This window comes from Salminus brasiliensis, chromosome 13 (genome assembly GCF_030463535.1).
Source record: "Salminus brasiliensis chromosome 13, fSalBra1.hap2, whole genome shotgun sequence".
In the NCBI taxonomy this organism is placed as follows: Eukaryota; Metazoa; Chordata; class Actinopteri; order Characiformes; family Bryconidae; genus Salminus; species Salminus brasiliensis.
Window position 1 is genome coordinate 7,573,805 of NC_132890.1, and position 20,799 is coordinate 7,594,603.

The 20,799-nt window shown below is 43.8% G+C and overlaps 1 protein-coding gene across 1 annotated transcript in view; it reads right to left on the reverse strand.

Annotated features, from left to right (window-relative positions):
• The window catches only part of cdh13 (cadherin 13, H-cadherin (heart)), a 487,795-nt gene that overhangs the window by 202,561 nt on the left and 264,435 nt on the right, over positions 1-20,799 (reverse strand). The window contains exon 6 of the mRNA XM_072694879.1: positions 14,362-14,506. Within this exon, the coding sequence (XP_072550980.1) occupies positions 14,362-14,506 (145 nt within the window). The remainder of the gene's footprint in view (positions 1-14,361; positions 14,507-20,799) is intronic.

Here is a 20,799-nt window from a genome sequence, read left to right on the forward strand (position 1 = left end):
ATAAACAAAATAAAAAAAATAAATAAGTAAACAAACAAATAAATAAATAAATCCATTTTGATTTCCTACCAGGAAATTGTACTGTCATACTCTTGTACGATATTTTTTGTTGTTGTTGGAGTGGTGTCACTACTGTATGTCCTGCCAATCACTACTGTATGTCCTCCTTATTCTGCAACAGGGACTAAGCCTGACAGTGTTTCATTGTACTGTACAAGCTTGTAGTAGTTTAATGACAACAAAACTGAATGAAATTAAAGGTTATGACTTGCTAGAAGTCAAATCCATTGGTATGTATGATTATAAATGATTAAATGTGCTAAATAAAAACATTTTTACTACTAAAAAGCTTTATAAAATGACTGCAGTCTGCTTAGGTGTTGAGGACCAGCAGCACTTTGATGGCACAGCCACACTTTCTCCAATGAGCACTTTAAAAAAGTGAAGAGCTCAGCTAATCACAAGTTCTACAGAACAGCCTTTAAGATCTAAACATCTGGATGTACAGAGTTGTATACTGCCCCCTACAGTGCTCAGCCTCGAACCGAGCTCGAAATTAGTTGACGTTTTACAACCCCATGCTGTAACAACTGCTTCTCTGATAGACACTGTTAACGGTAACGAGACCTTTGCACTACCCACATGAAGTTGCTTCAGCCAGAGCCAGAGTCTTTCGCCCACTTGCACTTGCCTGTCAGTCAAGCTGATGAATGACTTTTCTTCCTCCTGCTCGTATAGATGCAGCAGCAGCCATTTCCCTACATAAACGAAGCCATGCGAGGACTGCGCGTGTCTCAGGAGAGCCGTCAAGAAATCACGTTTGACGTTCAGAACTATGATGGTGGAAACTATAAAAGGCCCACAAAGTAATTAAGAGGCTCTTTCGCTTGTGTCTGGAACTGGAATGCCATACTTGTCACCCCCCCCCCCCACACACACACACCTCACCATCCAACCCAACCCCCACCCCCCCTTATCCGCCCATACCGGGGGAACAAATAAACTCGCGTGCATTTTGACAAATGCAGGGAAGAAAAGCAATTCAAAGCGATTTAGTGAGGAACTTTAGGGAAATTCGGTAGTGACAGGTCTCCACTTTCTTTCCCGCACTATCGTGGTTTTGAGTGCCTTCACGAAACCCATTCTGCCATCTGTCAGTGCGGCAGGGAGGAGGTGATGAAAATAGGAAAATGAAATCCATTTCATTTACTGAGCATTTAGTTCAGACGTCTAGTTCAACGTCTATCTGAATCTGTCTGAAGCCAGAAGGCCTCTTCAGGTGAGACTGAGCGTCCTATTGATTGTGCTGAGTGCGCGCAAGGCTGTTTACGGATCCACGTGGACATGCCACATCATAAATGTCAGCGCCACTGCACTCTTTTTAGCCTTTTGCTTATTGATTTCTTTCCAGCATTCCTTGATTCACAAGACGATGCCACAACCTTCAGCCTCCCTCTGTCAATTCCCAGCGAAGAGTCACAACTCCTTCATTCCGCAGGACCGCGGCGGGAGGGCTTGCAGACTCATTTTGTAGCTTGTTAAAGAGAGATGAAAGATAGGCCCATTTTTATCACGCTGATGGAACTGACCTCTCGCTTTTGTTTGTGAAAGATGAAGGGGGCTGATGAATTAAGGAGACAGTTAGCGCCTCAGGCGCCGCAGCTGCTAAACTGTAAATCAGAACCAGAGGCATCTTTAGCGCCCTTTTTTATTTTTTAGCTTTATGAGGGGCTATCGAGCGGGCGGATTTGACTCCGCCGTGACAAAAACCTTTTCCATCATTCCTCATGAGGTTGTGTCACATCTCAGACACTTCCATTTCGGATCGATACTCCATCAAAATCCCGAAGTGTTCATACCTCAAGGCAAATGTGCTTCGGCAGCGACGCTATCCCAGAGAAACATGCAAGATAATACGGCAACAAGCTGTCCAAAGTAGGACATGAAAAAGACAGAAGGTGGAGAGAGAGAGAGCAAGCGAGCCCTTTACTCAAGCAAGCCTTGCTGGGGGCAAGCAGACAACTGGCAGCTACATCAACACCCAACATCCAGTTGTATAATCAATCAGAGTTCGGCACATTGGACCATAAAACCGTGAAGCTCAAAACGCAGAGTGGGAAAATGAGGAAACCTCAAAACCTCAAAACCTCAAAACTAAACTGACTTGCTATGTTTACAGCCTTAAAATGGACATAAACCCCGCCCACTAAAGAGAAACCCCTAGTCAAAGCTTTTTTTCCAGACTCTGCTATTTTGAGAATACGGGTTGCTACCAGACCTCGGTCACGACTTTTCCCTGTGCCAGTGTCCGCAGGAGGGGAGCTCAAACTCCGCAAACACAACCCAGCGAAACCTGGTGGTGGGGGAGCATACTGGAATCAGTGCTAAGCTAAAGATTAACAGGCTGAATAGCTTTTGCCATCCGTTTTCTCAATTGCCTGCTCTTTAAAAAACAAACTTGACTACCTCAGCTGAACCCAACTGGAGCTAAACGCACATCAGAGGGGAAAGTTATTGCTGTTGAGTGGACACAACAAGTGGACAGCAACAATATCGGATAAGACTTAGGAATAATTACAGAGCTTTTGTTAAAGTGTTAAAACTATAAAAGAAAAATCAATGCGTTTCATTCTAAAGCAAAATAACAGGGTTGTAAATGAGCTTTCAGAGCATTTTCCTTCTCAATCTCAGTCACATACGCACTATTTATATGTCAAAGAAAACCTAAAACACTCACCAAATGCATTCTTTGGCCCCTTTAAGACAGAAAGAGTGGCTGTGAAGGAGAGAGCCTGTGGAGGATTGATGGGCAAAGGGAGGAGAACATTGAAAAGTGATTTTTGACAGCTATAGTTCTTCACAGGGCCCTTCTTTTAGCAGCATGTCATATCTGACATCTGAACTGACACTTAAGAAAAACAGGAGGACTCTCAGCTTCTGCCTTTTACTTCATTGACAGCAAGCTTTAAAAGTTCTTGCTTCCGTATGCAGCCGGGCCTGCGAGGTAGCCGGCAGAGAACTCTGCAGCACACCCAGCCGCTCCTACGGATGACAGCTCCTTCCTGGCTAACGCTGCAATGTGTACCACTGTGAACATCTGTAATCATTCCTATAAAGTTCTTCCTTCACCTCGTCCACACTTTGATCTTGCATTCCTTTTAATGCTCCGGCACTTCCTTCGGGAGAGCTATGATGCTCAACCACTCGCAGGTGGTGCCATTGAGCCCGGGAATGGGCTGAGAGTGTGGAAACATTAGCGAGCTTCAGTGGAGCGTTTAAGGCCTCCTATCCCAGATGGCGCGGCACGGCATGGACCAGACCGGCTGCACCTCGGCTACCTGTGGAAGAGGAGGGGTAGGGGCGGCTCTTACTTCTTCATTGGCGCCGCCGCCGCCACTGCTGATGAGGAGATTATGTCCGGCCTTGCTTTAAAAGCGGAATCGTTCTTTGGACACTTTATCTCCTCTGGACCTACTGTCTGAATTCCATTTCATCAGGAGCCCTTTAAGAGCCACCGCCGGGACTGTGGTCCACTTCTAAAGCAGTTATCTTGTCTGGAAATGTTCCAGTGAAACAATGAAGGAGAGATAATCTAAATTGGAGAGCAGGGAGTGCAGAGACTTTAAAATGGTATGGGGCATCGGAGACATGGGACACAGAGGGCGGGGAGATGGAGCCAGGATTGGATTCTTGGACTCCTATTCTACTCTCTCTCTCTCTCACCTTCTTTCCCTCTGAGTCTCGCCCCTTTCAAACAGAGAGGGACAGGATAATCAAGTGTGTGTACAGCAGAAGTGGGAAAAGGAAGAGAATAGAAAGTCTTTAATAGATTAGCGGGACTCCCGCGGAGCGACACTCGCCAAAACCAACACTTCCATCCAGTGTGGCGCACTCTTTTTCATTGTCTTCGGAAACTCTGGGAGTCGCGCATCCATTTGCATAGCGCTCACCCTGAACCGTTCCCCATCAGGGAAAGGAGATGCAGAGCGAGGGAGAGAGGGAATAGCAAGGGGAAGCCCATTTGACTCGCCCATATGGATGTAATTTAGCTGCAAAGTGATGCAGGCCACCACATCTAGACCAAATGTACTGCTGTCATTTGCATCAAAGTCGTAAAACTCTTTCAGATGACGGAGAATCTGAAGGGTTTTAGAGTCAGAAGAGGAAAAAAAGAAAAATGTCAGACCTAAACTTCTTAGCGCTGAAATATCAGAGCACAAACGGCTCAGGCTGATTCAGAAGTAAACAGATTGTGAAGCACCGCCGCCGCTGCAGCAGACGCAAACGCTTTTGATTCTCTGATGATTGCCGTGAACAGAATGAAAGGGTAAACTCAGGAAGAGTGTGTGAACTCTCAGATGACGACTCGCTGCGCTAAAACCACCCTTTGCTCTGTGACTGACAGAGCAGCCAGCTGTGTACAAGTGTGTGTGTGTGTGTGTGTGTCACTTTCTACCATGTGATGTCTGATGGGAGCCAGATGAGACACTTGAGCACCTGCATCACCTCAGCCATGGGTAAGCTCTCTCATCATAGCCACCCACACAGTTGTAGACGGGTATATGAATATGAACGCTGCAAGCATACCCGCCTGCCACATTTCTGCGGCCTTCGGTGCTTTGATAGTGGCAGTGAAGGTGGACCTAGAATGGAAAATTGTCCTTGGCATGGTGAATAATGGACATACCAAGCTGTTCCTCGTTCTAAAGAAATTCCATCATAACCAAAACTGAGCTGTAAAACGGGCCGATTACAAAACCTCCAGCAGAATACGGTGGTGTTGATACTGGAGAGCAGCTCATCACCTCCAGACTTTGCTAGTTACAGGCATACATGTTGCTACATGAACTACACCTCATGACTAGCAAAAGCTAAAACTAGCTGAATGGCTTTTACCATCTCTTCTCTCCATTGTCCATCTGTTTACCAGTAAGACTCGAGAAAGCCAAAGCTAAGGAAGCAAATGAGGAGAGGCTAAAAGCTCTTTAGCTTGCTAACAGCACATCACATTGCACTGAGAGGACACAATGAGAGGACAGCAAAGCTACCCAGTAAGACTCAGGAATAATCACAGTGTTTATGTGACAGGATTCAGTGAGCCTGTGATTTCCTGTGAGGATTTCAGTGTATTTCATTCTGAGACAAAATAACAGGGTAGTCAATAGGCGTCAGAGCATTTCTTTGCCCCAGCTAAAGTTGTTGGAATTGCTATATTGCAACAATATATATTATAGAGACAAAAGTATTGGGACACCTGCTCATTCAATGTTTCTTCTGAAATCTATGGGATTAAAAAGAGTTTAGAGCACCAAACATCATTCCAGAGAACACAGTTCTTTCACTGCTCCACAGCTCAATTCTGGGGGGCTTTATACTCCTCTAGCCTACGCCTGGCATTAGGCACGGTGGTGCCAATAGGTTCATGTTCATCTGTCCCAGACAGCCCTATTCTATTGGGAGTATTTCTCCACAGGGACAAGACAAGCTGAGTATGTGCGCGCACAACTTAAAGTAGCTAAATGCATTCATTAGAAGGGGTGTCCACAAACCTTTGAACATGTAGTTCTTATCACATCATTACAGCTGCTTATTTCCAACTCTGGCAAACATTAAAGATTTCTTGAAGTTCCTTCAGGTCCAAAACCAAGCTGCCCAGGCCACCAGAGTGACCACAGTCACCCCATCCATACACAGGTGGTCTGCAGTACATGTGACGGGCCTAATTTAGCGAGCAGTGGTGGACTGAAGGAGAGATAATGAGGCATTGTGAGAGTGAAAGGCCCTGAGGAGATGAGAGCAGGGGTCGGCGTGTGAGAGCTTTGCTCAGCAGCTGGGAAAGCCTAGCGGCGCACACAAAACGGCATTATGCTACAAATTACCTGCTGGCATTAGTGTCACCCACAGCCCAATCATTTTCTCGGCTGGATCAATCAAGGCTGGGGTCTGGCTGCCTCTCCTCGGGGGCCTGTCCTGGCAATTAGCTATTGATTTTTTTAGCCTTTTATTTTCAGTGGCTGAAGCTTCGGCACCCCCCCACCCACCCCAACTGCACCGCTCAGTGGGAGCTGGAGCAGGCTGTGACACACACCTGAGGTAAGAGTCGTCTTGTCAGAAGGTGAAGGAATGGAAAGGGAGAGCTACGGGCGCTGACCAGTCACAACTAGAGCACAGAAAAACGCTACGATCGGACAGGCTGTGATTAGGGTCACTGCTACTGGGGGTGACACCTCAGCAGCAGCAGAAGCGTGTGGCTGAGTCTATTACTGTTCAAAAGTTTGGCATATTCAATCATACATCCCTAGACAGGTGGCAGAAGAGACACTTTTGGTTCCAAGGGTCCATGTTTGTAATATAGGTAGAGGTGTGAGTGTGAAGAACCTTTCAAAGATCTAAAAAACCTTCATTTGATGTAAAGGTTCTTTGCCAATATAAATGTTCTTCAAATGGTTCTTCCAGTAATAGTATAGACGAACCACTTTTGATTCCATAAAGAACTGGTTTGTAATAGAGATGTATGAGTGTGAAGAACCTTTCAAAGATCTAAAGAACCTTCACTTGGTGTAAAGGATATTTAACAAATATAAAGGTTCTTCAAATGGTTCTTCGAGTAATAGTATAGATGAATCGCTTTTGGTTCCATAAAGAACCTGGTTTATAATAGAGATGTGTGAGTGTGAAGAACCTTTCAAAGGTCTAAAGAACCTTCCCTTTATCCCTTGATGTACAGGATATGTAACAAATATAAAGGTTCTTCAAATAGTTCTTTGAGCAATGGCATAGAAGAACCTTTGTGGATTGTACAAAGAACCATGTTTGTAATAGAGACGAGTGAGCATGAAGAACATTTTAAAGGTCTAAAGAACCTTCACTTGATGTTAAGGATATTTAACAAATATAAAGGTTCTTCAAATGGTTCTTCGAGTAATAGTTTAGACAATTTGCTGTTGGTTCCATAAAGAACCTGGTTTGTAATAGAGATGTATGAGTGTGAAGAACCTTTCAAAGATCTAAAGAACCTTCCCTTGATGTACAGGATATGTAACAAATATAAAGGTTCTTTGAGCAATAGCATAGAAGAACCTTTGTGGGTTTTACGAAGAATCATGTTTGGAATGGAGATGTGTAAGAGTGATGAACCTTTCAAAGGCCTAAAGAACCTTACTTTGATGTACAGAATTTTTAACAAATATAAAGGTTCTTCAAATGGTTCTTTGAGTACTAGTTTGGACAATTTGCTGTTATAAAGAACTTGTTTATAATAGAGATGTCAGAGTGTAAAGAACCTTTCAAAGGCCTAATTTGATGTAAAGGTTCTTTACCAATATAAAGGTCCATTAAGCATTTACAGAGGAACTGTTTTGGTTCCAAACAGCCTGGTTTGTAAATAAAAGGTCTAAAGAACCTTCACTTGATGTACATCTTACATACTCACGTCATTCTTTATGAAACCTAAAGTGGTTCTTCTATGGCATCTCGCAAAGAACCCTTTGAAGCACCTATATTTTAGGTGAGAAGAATTACTGCAGTCTCTTGAGATCCTGCCCAGTTCAGCCCACACTTACACTTACACACACAACCAGGTTTTGTACTACTGGAAATATTGAATCCAAACTTTTGAAGGGTGATTAAACCTCATGATAGTGTCAACAGTGTGATAGGTTGCTCACAGGTAAGGGGAGTAGCTCACACTCTGAAATCTACCCTCTACTGAAGCCTAATAAGAACATTCAGATGGAAGCTTCACTATTGTGCAGTATTTTTTTTCAGTTTTCTCTGAGTAAGTAGGTGTCAAGCTCCTTCCAAAACTTCACATCAACTGTAGGAAACAGTCAGAAATAACAAACCCGACCTAACGTGCACACTGGCAATTACTCATTAGAGGGTTTCACACACTGATGCCCAGCAGGGCAGTTGACCTCAGACAGCAGCTTCCAGCAACATGCAGCTTACTGAAGGGACTGGCCTTAAAACTGAAGCTAACAGGCAAGTTAAAGCATAGAGAGAAACAGAGAGAGAGAGAGAGAGAGAGAGAGAGAGAGAGAGAGAGAGAGAGAGAGAGTAAAATAGACATCATATACACAGCTATAAGCAGTTAAACTTAAAATGTAAATGTAGGCCACAGTATATATTTCATATATTTCAACATTTTTTGCTATTTAAATCATGTTTATTGTTATGGTCTCCATATTGACTTGTGTTTAGTCAAATCTAAGCTTAGACATATCTTTGAATTTTAGTCTATTCAAACTAGATAATAATTATATATTATATAATTATTATATATAATAAGAATACTTTTCTGAGGAAACAGTGAAGTACTTTTGTAATCTGCTAAATGCCATAAATGTAATGTAAATGTAGCGAAGTCTTTTGAATAAAGGTAATAACCAAATATCCATGAGCACCCATCAGAATGACCCATATCAACAACACCACACCAACCACCATGTCTACCACAGTCTGTTTCAGTCTCTGGCATCGTCCTTCACCATAAACAATGTACCTTCTTAAATAAAAAAACACTTTCAAATTAACAATATACACTCACAAATAAACAGTATTCTCTCTCAAATAAACAATGCATAATCTAAAATAAACAATGTATACTCTTAAATAAGCAATGCATAATCTCAAAAAACAATATATACTCTCAAATAAACAATGCATACTCTCAAATGAACAATATACACTCTCAAATCAACAATGTATACTTTCAAATAAACAATATATACTCTCAAATAAACAATGTATACTTTCAAATAAACAATATACACTCTCAAATAAACAATATATACTCTCAAATAAATATACACTCTCAAATAAACAATATATACTCTCAAATAAACAATGCACACTCTCAAATAAACAATATGCCCTCTCAAATAAACAATGCATACTCTCAAATAAACAATGCACACTCTCAAATAAACAATATATACTCTCAAATAAACAATGCACACTCTCAAATAAACAATATGCCCTCTCAAATAAACAACGCATACTCTCAAATAAACAACGCATACTCTCAAATAAACAATATACCCTCTTAAATAAATATACGCTCTCAAATAAACAATATACCCTCTCAAATAAACAATATACCTTTGTTAAATAAACAATATATACTCTTAACTAAACAATATACACTCTCAGATGAAATAGTAACACTATACTAAAGCTCAGTAGGGTCTCATTTTGCTCTCAAAACAGCCTTGACTCCTTGTAGCATGTAGATGCTGGAGATATTCCTTTGAGATTTTGGTCCACGATTGCATTACTCAGATTATCAGTAGCCTCTGAGGAGTACTGCACTCATGGTCAAGTCTATGAAATCAGTCTGAGAACACTTTAGCTTTGTGACATGGTGCATCATTATAGTCACTATGAATCATGAAGATGGGTACACTGTGGCCAAAAATGGATGCACATGGTCAGCAAAAATATGCTGACAATAAAATAGGCAGCATAGTGGCATTCAAATGATAATTGATTGGGATTAACAACAGTACACCACCTCCACCAGCCCTACCATCTGTGTACCTCTAGAGTCATCAGAACAAGCTATTTTATTCCAGTCTTCAGCTGTCCAGCTTTGGTGAGCCTGAGACCCATTGCAGCCTCAGCTTTCTGTTCTTGGCAGACAGAAAAGGAACCCGACATGGCCTTCTGCTGTTGTAGTCAAGGGGCTCTGGAGTGGAGTAGCCTTCTAATCATTGGGCATATCATCAGGAGATTGCAGGCCATCTGTAGCCAGGAGTCCAAACAACCTCGTTCTCTCTGGATAGGATGGCCCTCCCCCTCCCCACATTACTCAGCACAGGCCTAGCCAGTATAAATGTCTGTTAGCCGACAGAGCTGGAAATTAGTGTTTTCCTCCAAGTCTGCTGAGCTGTCTAATGCTTGCTTCCTTTTTTTAACCTGCTATCCCTCACTCTACTGTGTGATGGGGGAGACCTAGCTAGTGGGTGGGAATTGGAAATGAATAAATTGGGAGGAAATAAGAAAACATCCAAATTCTCTAAGGTACCTTCTCTTAGCTCATCCCAAACCTTCCCAGATTCCTCTCTTTTTATTAGCCCTCCATGCTCTGATTCTTTGTAAGGCCAGGTTGCTGTAAGCAGATTCAGTGCAGAGGCCTGTAATGTATGAGCTATTTCGTTGGTCATGCTGATTGTGGCTACAGCAGAAGGCCCAAACTGATTAATGTAGGCTACTTTAAACACCTTTTCAGATCCCATTTTTCAGTAATGGCCCCCTCTCCACACTCTAGGGGGGCATACAGATGCACACGCTCGTTCTCAATGGGACCTTTGAAAAGGAGCAGTAAACCACAGCGGATTCATCTTCCCTCCGCTCCCTGTGCTGCACGGCTTTGAATGCAGGAAGAGGCCTACTGCGCACATCTGCAGCGGGAAAAAAAAGCAGCTGGGAATCGAGGGCCACGCGGTACACACACACCCACTGCGCACACCTGCGCACACAATGCATCACACACACACACACACACACACATTCAGCATGTAAAATGCATCCCTGCTGCACACCTGTAAAAGGCTGGGATTGTCACTGATGCACTGAAAGAGGGTGAAAGATAGAGAGAGAGCGAGAGAGAGAGAGAGAGAGAGAGATGTTGTGCACTGGTGAGAAAGTCATGCTGAAGGAAACTGAAGCAACAGAGTTGATAAAGAGCTGAATGGGTTTCCTGAATGAAGTGCAAGCCAGCAACAGCATAGCAACAGGAGGATGTGCAGTAGTGATTGCAGTGTGGATGAGTTGCTCTGCTGATCTTCTGCTTATGTCTTGCAGCTGGAGGTTGATTAGGTGAGTATATTAAAGATGTATCTCTCAAATAAGGTCAAAAGCTTTAGAACATCCCCTATAGACCTTCATCATAGTCAGTGCGTCATCACATCCAGCTTGGATGTCTGCACTGTTTAACAGAGCGCTCGCCGGTTTCCTCAAAGCCTCCCTCAAAAATCTTCACTGGGCTTCAGTGCAGCCAACAGGAGGACAGTTAAAATGTCAGGAAGTCCCTCCAACACGGATGAGAGGCTGGTTCGTCTTGGCCGAAGCTCAGCGGTGGGTGGAAAGAAGTGGTGGTCAGATGGTGGAGCCTACCTGAGACAGGTTTTTGCAAAGAAGGAGCAGAGCAGAGTCTCTTTATGCCAACACCACATCACATCTCTGACTGGACAGACTAAAGACCAGCACTTACTGAGCTTCATTCTGGAGGAGAGCAACTCCTCACTGGTGTAATTCCACCCACTCTTCCCTTCAGAGTAATTCCAGACAAAGCCAGAGTGTGGTGAGTACAGTTTCTTACACCATCAACAGGCTCTTGGAAACTGGAGAAGATTGAAAAGGTCTGGTACAGGAAGAAGTTTGACAGCATCAGAAGACACGTTTCTGAGAGTCAGCAGCTTGTAGCTCAGCTTAACCTTGGACCAAGTCTCAGTTTCAGACTTGGAGCTGCAGGTCCGACAGGTGGAGTGGCAGTAAGGAGGTCATTGGTAAGATGGCAAAACAGGAAACGCAGGCTTTCCCGGGCCGAGAAACTCCGCCAGTGGACTACTGAAAAATTGAGGGTGTTCTAAAAGTTTTGACTGGTAGTGTTCTCAGTACATAACTGATACTGTGTGATCATTTCCCCCTAAATAAAACATTACATTAACACAGTTGATGCTGAAAGGGAACAGTCAGACAGCACAGTGCCACGCAACAGTCCTTCTAACTGCAACCATTGCTGACACAGATGTGCAAATGCACACACACAACTCATCCCATCTGAATAAGGGAAAATACAGTCAAGAAACTACAGATATTGGAAGTACAGACATTCTACAGCTCCCTTAAGAGAGACTTCAACTGATAGCTGAGGTTTAACAGCATGCATGGTTTTAAATCATTGTGCAATGGGTTTGAACCTGTGACTTTGACTGCACCAGCCTTTAAAAATGCTCCTCTATTTCTCTAACATTCCTCAGCCTGCAGCCTGTGAGCGTAATCAGTATCCCAAACGTTCCACTCCTCGGTTTCCTGCAGCTTTAGGTCATCATCCAGGTATGAACAGCATAAAGCTGCAGTACACCACTACATTAGCAACACACTGCTTGCATTAAAAAGTGCCTTGTGCTCGGTGGAAGTGTTCAGCGTCGTAACACAAACAAATATACTGCCTCACACAAAATGAATAAATAAAACAAACTCTCTCGCTCACACACACTCACACCCTCACACACACACACATATACACCCTCCTTGAGGGGAGCATTGCTGCGCTGTTTGGCTGAGGCCCGCAGAACAGTGAAGGGGCCTGTGGGTGTTTAGCACCTCTCTGATTCCAGCCCCGTGCACAGAGGGGGGATTTACTTTTAACTTTATTAAGTCCTTCAGCCAAATTTCATTTCCTCCTCTGGCTATTAGATAAACCCACTTTGCTTAACCAAGTTAGCGAAAGCTCCGCGAGCAGCACGGATGCCTCCTGCTGCTGCAGCTCTCATCTCATTTCGCCTTCACGGCTGCGCAGGCAGGGCCGTTTCCATTGGGCTAAATGTGTCGCTTCCACACACAAACAAACTCCACACAACTCCAAGCCTAGAAGGAAGTAAACGGGATGTGTCTAATATCACTGCTGTTGTTCTCCGCCATCAAGCGTCTCTTTATCAGTGTGTTTCAGGGCGATGAGGGTTTGTTTACGCGCTAATGATATGAGCATAGGCCGCCTCTGCTCCTACACAGGCCTCTGATGATGGGTTTCATTATGCAACTCCTTGAGCACAACGCTTGCTCACATGCGTCACATGCACATCTCATCACATACAGAACGCTGGTCAAAGCAATGATGGCTTAGACAGAGACAGGGCAAAAGTTTGTGTGGATATTGGTGTGTGTGTGTGTGCTTGTGTACATTTGTTTTTATTTGTTTATTTGTCAAATTTTTCACTTTTCCTCCCTGGTACTGCCCAATCGTAGCTCCCTCTAGCACTAGCAATACCAATAGCAAAGGTTTCAGAGGAAAGGGCCGGGTCTCTACCTCCACCACATCAGCTAACAGACGCCTTTGCCAACCAACATCACTTATGAATGATGAGGGGAGCGAGTGCCGTGTACCCACCCGTAGAGAACACAGCCAATTGTGCTCACTCAGACTCTGGCCGCTGATGGCAAAACAGCGTGGTTTGGGGTTCGAACTGAGCCACTCAGGCCCTGTTTCTCTACATTTTCATCACAAAATGTTTCAATTTTGGAGATAAAAAGATAATCAGAGTAAATAGTAAATTAATAAATAGTCAGAGCAGACTACAATTATTAGTTTCCCGCCCACCTCTTTAAAATTAATTTGCAAAAGGCAAATAAAATAATCTGGCTGGGAAAAGGCACTACTGACCTGCCCAACATCGAGTACTGTAGTGTGTGCATTTTCAGTATGTCCAACTACATACTATCTAGGTCTCATATTTATAGCAGTGGAGAAGAAGGTGATAGAGGGAGTGTGCTCTGTTGTATGCAAGTGGATTTCCAGAGGCCGGGAGGGAGCTTTCACCCTGTCTGCAAATGCTCCATTTCCTGTGTGATTAAGTGCATCATCACAAAACCAGCAAAGCTGTTTTCTCCAGCAGAGATGATGACAGGCTGAGCTATGATATCACAGCCACAAGGGCCTGGTGAGGTGAATGTACTGTAGATTTCAGCCGTACATGTAAACAGCATCACATGTGCTCTACCAGTTTGGATGAAGCACTTATGGAACCTTCCTATTAACCTTAGCTCATTTACTCATACATATAAAGCCCAGCTGTAAAGCAAAGCTGAAGGACTATGCAACTCTACTCCTGGTGATCTGCTCTCCTACACACTTAACACACTTTGATTATGTAGGATAGGTGTTTAGATTAGTTGAACTACACTCTGCAGGCTGAGTAGATCTCCAGGAGAAGGGTGGACACTCCTGCTATGAATAATCAAGACCTCTCGATGCAATTCACTGTTTCCAAGTCCAGACAGCAAACCCTGCCACTTGACTAAGACGCCACGACTCCTTTGATTTGATCATGAAAGAAACAGCTCTGCTTTTCAAGGGTTACAACAGTCACAACAGCAAAAAAGAACAGGCAGGTCTGTTCCCTTAAACTGAGAAGACTCATCTCAGTCACGCCACTGACTGTCAGGCTGCGTGGTCAATTTTCCATCGCCAGCGATCCGTCCCCGGTCTCTTCTATTTCACTACAAGAGCATTAAGCTTCATCAGCCTGAGAGATTATCATGCCCACCTGCTCATACACACTTAACAGCATCTGTCACTGGAAAAAAGGGAGGGAGGGAGATACAGGAAGAGGAGCTGTGTGGGGAATTAGTCTGTACCTGTGGGAGAACCTTCCAGAACCTCTCCAGAATAACGGGACTCTCTGAAGATGGGTCTGTTGTCATTCTGGTCAATGATGTACACGTCCAGGTCCACAGGTCCCTCCACCAGTTTGCCGCTCATGTCAGTAGTGGACACTTGGAGCTGTGGGAGAAAAAAACAACAGGGTCAAGACTTTCAGGGGAGCTGTGGTCAGGATGCACAATGTCCACCTTAAGCTTTCAGGAGCACAAGTTCATAAAGTGCACAAGTTCATAACGAAACAAACAACATACACAACTCACATGTCCGTGTGGGTTTCCTTAGGGTATTCCCAAACACTTGCATGATACACTTTAGTAAGTATTGGGACATCTGTTTATTGATTGTGTCTTAAGAAATCAATGATATTAGAAAGAGTTTATCCTGCGTTTGTTGGAGTAACGGTCTCTACTGTCCAGAGAAGAAGGATTTCTACTAGATTACTAAGCATTGTGGTGAGGATTTGATCGCATTCAGTGACAAGAGCGTTGCTGGGGTCAGGATGTTGGATGATCACCATCCCACCTCATGCCCAACTCCCCAATTCACCATCCCAAAAGTAATGGATGGAGCTCTAACCATCACTCCAGAGAACACAGTTCCACTGCTTCACGCCTGGCATTGTGGCATGGTGCCAATAGGTTCATGTTTATCTGCTCCAGGGAGTCCTATTCTATTGGCAATACTTCTCTACAGGGACTAGACAAGATGTGTGTGTGCATTTGCACATCTATGTCAGCAATGGGTGCAACTTAAAGTATGGGAATGCATTCATTAAAAGGGGCATCCACAAATATTTGGACATATAGTGTAGGTGTATGCTAAATTGCCCCTAGGTGGGAGTGAATGGTTGTATGTGGCACCGCGACAGTATTCCTGATTTACGCCCAATGATTCCGGGTAGGCACCAGGACCACCACGGTTCTAATTGGTCAGGCATGGTTGGTCGAGAACCATTTGCCTGTTAGTTTGCCGTCCAATGAGCTTTTAAAAGACTTCACCAAAACTCCAATATTTTTCCAATATATCTTTTTAATGGCCGGCCTTTACACCCATCAAGGACTACAGAAAAGATCATAGCCAATTCTGATCTTTCCCTTATCAACCTTCTTCTTCATCCTTGTTCAAACATATTCTTTTGGTCAAAAGTTTGGGAATGTCTTCTTTTGAAATGTGAATGCCTCATTTTTCTTGACTGCTGGATGCTTTGTTGTTAGAAATTGATCCAAAAAACCTGCACCATCAGTGGTTTTATCTATCTTCCCAGTTGTCCAGAGCTTTGTTTTCTTCACACTGAGCTAAACTCCCATCTTTTACTGTGTTCTTTAATTTTCCATACACGGTCTTCAGATCTCCCAGCCTTTCTGCTATGAGTGCTGCATCTGCAAATCAAAGGTTATTGATGTTTCTTCCACCAGTCTGAAATCTTCATTTGTATTCCATCAGTCCTGCTTCTCTAATCATATGTTCAGCATGCCTAAAAAGAGTAGCCTTGTTTAAGTCCACTGCCAGTCTGTCTGACCATTTTCTGTCATAAGTGTGATGTCCAATGACAATTACTGTCATAGTCATGCTGATAAAAAAACAACCTGGCCTGATCGAGTTGGTCAAGCTGCTTGATCAGCTTAGTTCTTGATCAGTAAAGGGTATGTTTCATTTGATACTGATGGTTTTGCTGCTCTACCAGCTTGATTCTTGACCAATCTGACCTCACTGGTCCATCAGTATGCCACCATCTTAAACAAACTGCTTAAACCTCTTCGGCAATCTAGTCAACCAGCATGGCCAGCTTTTCAACCAGTGTAGTCAAGTCATGCTGATAGACCAGGTCCATCAAACTTCAAAGATAAAATATAAGCTATGCTGGTCATAAATTAAGCTGTGGTTGCAGCTTGTATGGCCAACTTTTCAACCATCTCAAGGACCTCTCAGGTTTAATGCTGGCCCAACATATGGATGCCCAACAGGGTCAGTGATGAGACCAGGAGGTGTTGAACACGGCCCCAATCTGAGTTGTACACTGCATACAGGCCTAGATGGAACCCATGTAAGATTATGGTGGGCTGTAACAATGGGACCCATTTGGAAAGTCCAGCTGTGTCCAAGTAAAAACACATGTAAAATCCCACTCAGAGCCCATGCCCACCTGAAACCCACCTAGCCCCACATGAGCACGGTGCCTGGGGCTTTTCGTTAATGCTGCATGTTCTTTGAGGTTGACGAGTGGTGGAATATTGAATAGAATGTTCCTAATAGTAAATGGATAAAGACCTTGACAGGCGCAGCTTTTAGGAGTTAATGTAAACCTCATAAATCCTTGAAAACTAAAAAATAAAAGGTTTGTGTACAACAATAATGTGCAGTAACCACACTAAACTGGGTCACACAAGCGAGTTTGCTCTTATCTAATGCCGGAACATAATAAAGAGACGTACCGAGACAAAACTCATTGCCTGTAATTTACTCACAAATGATGTCAGGGCTATTTATCTCATCCCAAAATGAAAAGCGCAAAATGTGAAAGAGAATGGCTCAGAGAAACAGAGAGAGTGAGAGAAAGAGATAGCACTGTGATACTATGAGTGTTAACCGGGAGGCTTCCAGTTTGCAGCAAGGGTAATTGTAGCCTTTTGTTGCACAATTATTGTGAAGCGCGAGATCAGCCGGAGCCGCTGACAAGCACGGGTGCTCGTGCCTGACTGCAGCTGATCTGTTTTATGAGGCCTCAACCGCTCGAATGAGGGGCGAGATATAGCGACAGAACAAATTAGCTGCAGCCTGCGCAAAGCGTCTCTTCAGACTAGGACGTACGGGGAGGCGCTGTTCACCTCATGCCAATGCTTAGCTCAGTGTGGCATAGCAGCTTGCAGCCAAACAGGTCATGGGAGCCCAGCGCCTCTTATGCAGGACGGGGTCGCTGTGCTAGCTTCATGCTACAAGTTTCTAAATAACTAAATCCAGGCGTTTAACTTACTGCTGCTAATATTTTTAGCATTATGACATACGTAGAGTTTCTGACATGGTATAGCAACTTTTATCTAAGTGGGCTGTGTGCAGGGAGGGCTAGATTGATGCTAAAAGTGTCTAAGTAAAAACAATGCAGGCATTTAAATTACTGCTGCTAATGTTGTTAGCATTATGATTATTATATAACCTTTTATTGTCCAAATTTATTCAGAAACCAACTAAAAGCAAGTCAGTTTGGGTTTGATATACTAGTACAGATGTACACTTACACAACCATACATAATCTGAGGCAAGCATGTACCAAAGTAGGGCGTTTTCACACCTATGGTTTGTTTGCTCTGGTCTGAATTAGTTAACAAGCTTGTAAACGTGGAGCGTTTTCTTCTTGTTTTGGGTTGTTTTTTAGACAGGAAAAAATCCAAGTGCACCAAAATGGGTAACAACAAACCACGTGAGTACACTCTCTCTGTTCAGTGATCAGACCCGTCCGGGACGAGGGCAAGAACATAAATACAGCAAGCAGGTTTCTGGAGCAACAGCAGAGATGGCATTGGGTCAACGCTGTACTAAATATCTGGGTAAACTCTCGGCGGAGAACACCTGATAGTTGGGTTGGTTAGATCAAGGTCAGATCTTGTTCCCACCACAAAGTTCACAGTTTGTTTGGGACCGGGCCGAGACCCCAGGCCTCCTCTCAATGGTCTCAGTGTGGCTATTTTGGTCCACATTCAAGTGTGATTACTGTATTCATTGTATGTTTAGCATGTAGTCACATTTGCTCACACATGGCTCACACAAAGCTTTTTTGGGATCGCCGGCAATGGAAGAAAGGGCGGAGATGGATGGGTAGTGGGTGTGATTACACACGAATAGCCTGAGAAGCGGGGTATGTATGGGGTAAGAGGATGGAGAGGAGGAGACATGACATAGCGCCACATATCTTAAAGCCACAATAACAAAGTCAGACAGCTTTAAGCTGAAGAACAGAGAGATGTTGGACTCACTTAAAAAATGATTTCAAATATTTTAGTACAGAAAATTAGCACCAATGCTGTGAGCGAATCTCAAAGGGATGGAAAACACAAGGATACAGGTTCTTTAGGATGCAGCCAACTTTAGACAGCCAACCGATACCACGTTCTGCTACTGAGTGCACTGTTCCTGCCTGCTCAAATGGAGACTAGGCAAGCTTCAACAGTGTTCGGGAAGTTTCTCTTAAACTCAGTGAGGGGGAAAAAACAGCAGACAGGCGCGAATAGAAAAAAAGAAAAGAAAGAAGAAGAGCGAGGAGTGAAATCTGGGCCGACCAAAACAAACAGCAATTGGCACAAGATCCTGAGGCGAACACACAGACGGAAACCAAGCAGGGCTGTGTAAGAAGGAAGGTGGAAATACAGAAAGTGAGAGTGAGGATAACACACAGGCAGTAGGGGAGGATTTATTTGCTCTTCACAGTGGCACAGGCCCACCGGAGAGCGCAGAGTCTCTTTCTGGAAGTGGCTCTCTGTGCGCAGGACCTGCTTAAAGCCCACATCACTTATTCATTTATTCCACAGTATCAGCACTGCCTCACCCAGCCCACAGGAGCCGTGCGGCACAGACAAACAATCAGCCCGGCGCCTCGTCTGATTCGCACACACGCACGCCTGCGCTTGCACACGCTGAGTGTAATACCTTAGGCAAGACGCCTTGCTGCTTACTCCACATATCTGAGCATTGAGCACTGCGGGCAGAGCACTTCGGTTCCCACAATGCACTTGTAGATCTCATCAAAGCGCTTAAAGTGCTCTCTTGGGTTGTTATAAGATTCCTGTGATGCTGACTTTTTTATTTGGGCTCTTGCGTAGTGTGCAAAAACATCAGGTATGGGGTTCCATACCTAAGCTGCTTAGAAGGCCCTATCGGTGGAGCGGTACTGCACCTGACGTAGGTTTAGATGCTTCGTCTTTGCGGTAACAGTTTATGAGTTAATTTTTGGGGAACATTCGTACAGCACTACTTGGGTGGAAATCAAGGCAAATCTACACAACTTTTCTTTTACCCTAAACAAACCTGGCTAACCGAGGCATGTTTGGGGTCTGAAGCTTGCTTTTTTAGTTTAGCACTGGAGCTATGTGGCTAATGGAAGACTAGGGAATGCTGGCTTTGTTCACATGTGTTTCTTAAATCTGTCTTTTAGGCCAATTGTTTAACTTCAAGATTTCAATATAACAAGTGATCAAATCCCCTTTCTAAGTACATTTAGCTCGCTACACATACACACATGACAGGCAAATGCATACTTTAAAGCTACTTTAAGTTAAAACCTTTTGCTAACACAGATCTGCAAATACACACAGCTTGTCTGGTCCCTGTAAATAAGTACTGCCAATTCAATAGGACTCTAGGAGCAGATAAAATCAACCTATTGGCACCATGCCTTATGCCAGGTTAAAGGTATAAAGGGGAATAAAGCCCCCCAGCATTGAGCTGTGGAGCAAAGAAACTGTGCTCTCTGAAATGATGGTGGGTGCGCCATCCAATACATTTGATGGCAGGAGCTGGGGAGTTGAGGATGAGGTGGGGTGGTCCTCATCCAGCATCTTGACCTGAATACAATCAAATCCTCACAGCAATGTTCCAAAATCTAGAGAAAGCAGAAAGCCTTCCCTGGACAGGAGAGACAGTGTTCAGTGTTCAACAAAAGTAGGATAAACTATGTTTTTACATAACTTAGATTTTAGGAAAAAAAAAATGAATGAATGAGCAGGTGTCCCAATACTTTTGTCCATAAAGTGTAGACGAGTACACTGACTACAGGGGGGCAGGTAAAACTTAGGTAATAGGTGTCATGCATGAACTTAGATGTTACAGAGCTCTGTTGAGTAACGATTATAACTAGTTAGCACTATGCTAGCTAACGATCCTGCTATATGCCTACAATATGATCAGAACAGGACATTAGCATAGACTGTTCTCGTTAGCAGGAAAACTTAGTAAACAGGCTAAAGACTTTCCAGTTTTCTGAACCAGGGTTAAAGCTTCAGCACAGAATCTCTTGTAGCATTTTCGAATTGCCACAACTGTAGTGTCTTTACATCGACTGCTACTGAGGCAGCTATATTGCTAACTGCATCAAAATGCAACATTTTTGGAGTTGCAAAAAATTGTGATTAGCCCCGGTCATAGCTGTTTTCACAGGTGATTACATTTGAGCAAAGCCCTCCACCTCAGGCAGTTCACAAAGTTGTACAAAAAAAAAAGAACATCAAGAACTCAAATTAGCAAGACTTCACTCCTGCCACCACGTCCGATCATTGCAGTAACGGATGATGATTCTCCCCTCCCTTTTCACCCCAGTGGGAATGACCAATTATAGCACTTGCCATTGTGCATTACCTTAAGAGCCCATCCGGAATGATCCATTACACTGAGTGGCCCACATGGGGGAGTTCCTCCACATGCCAGAA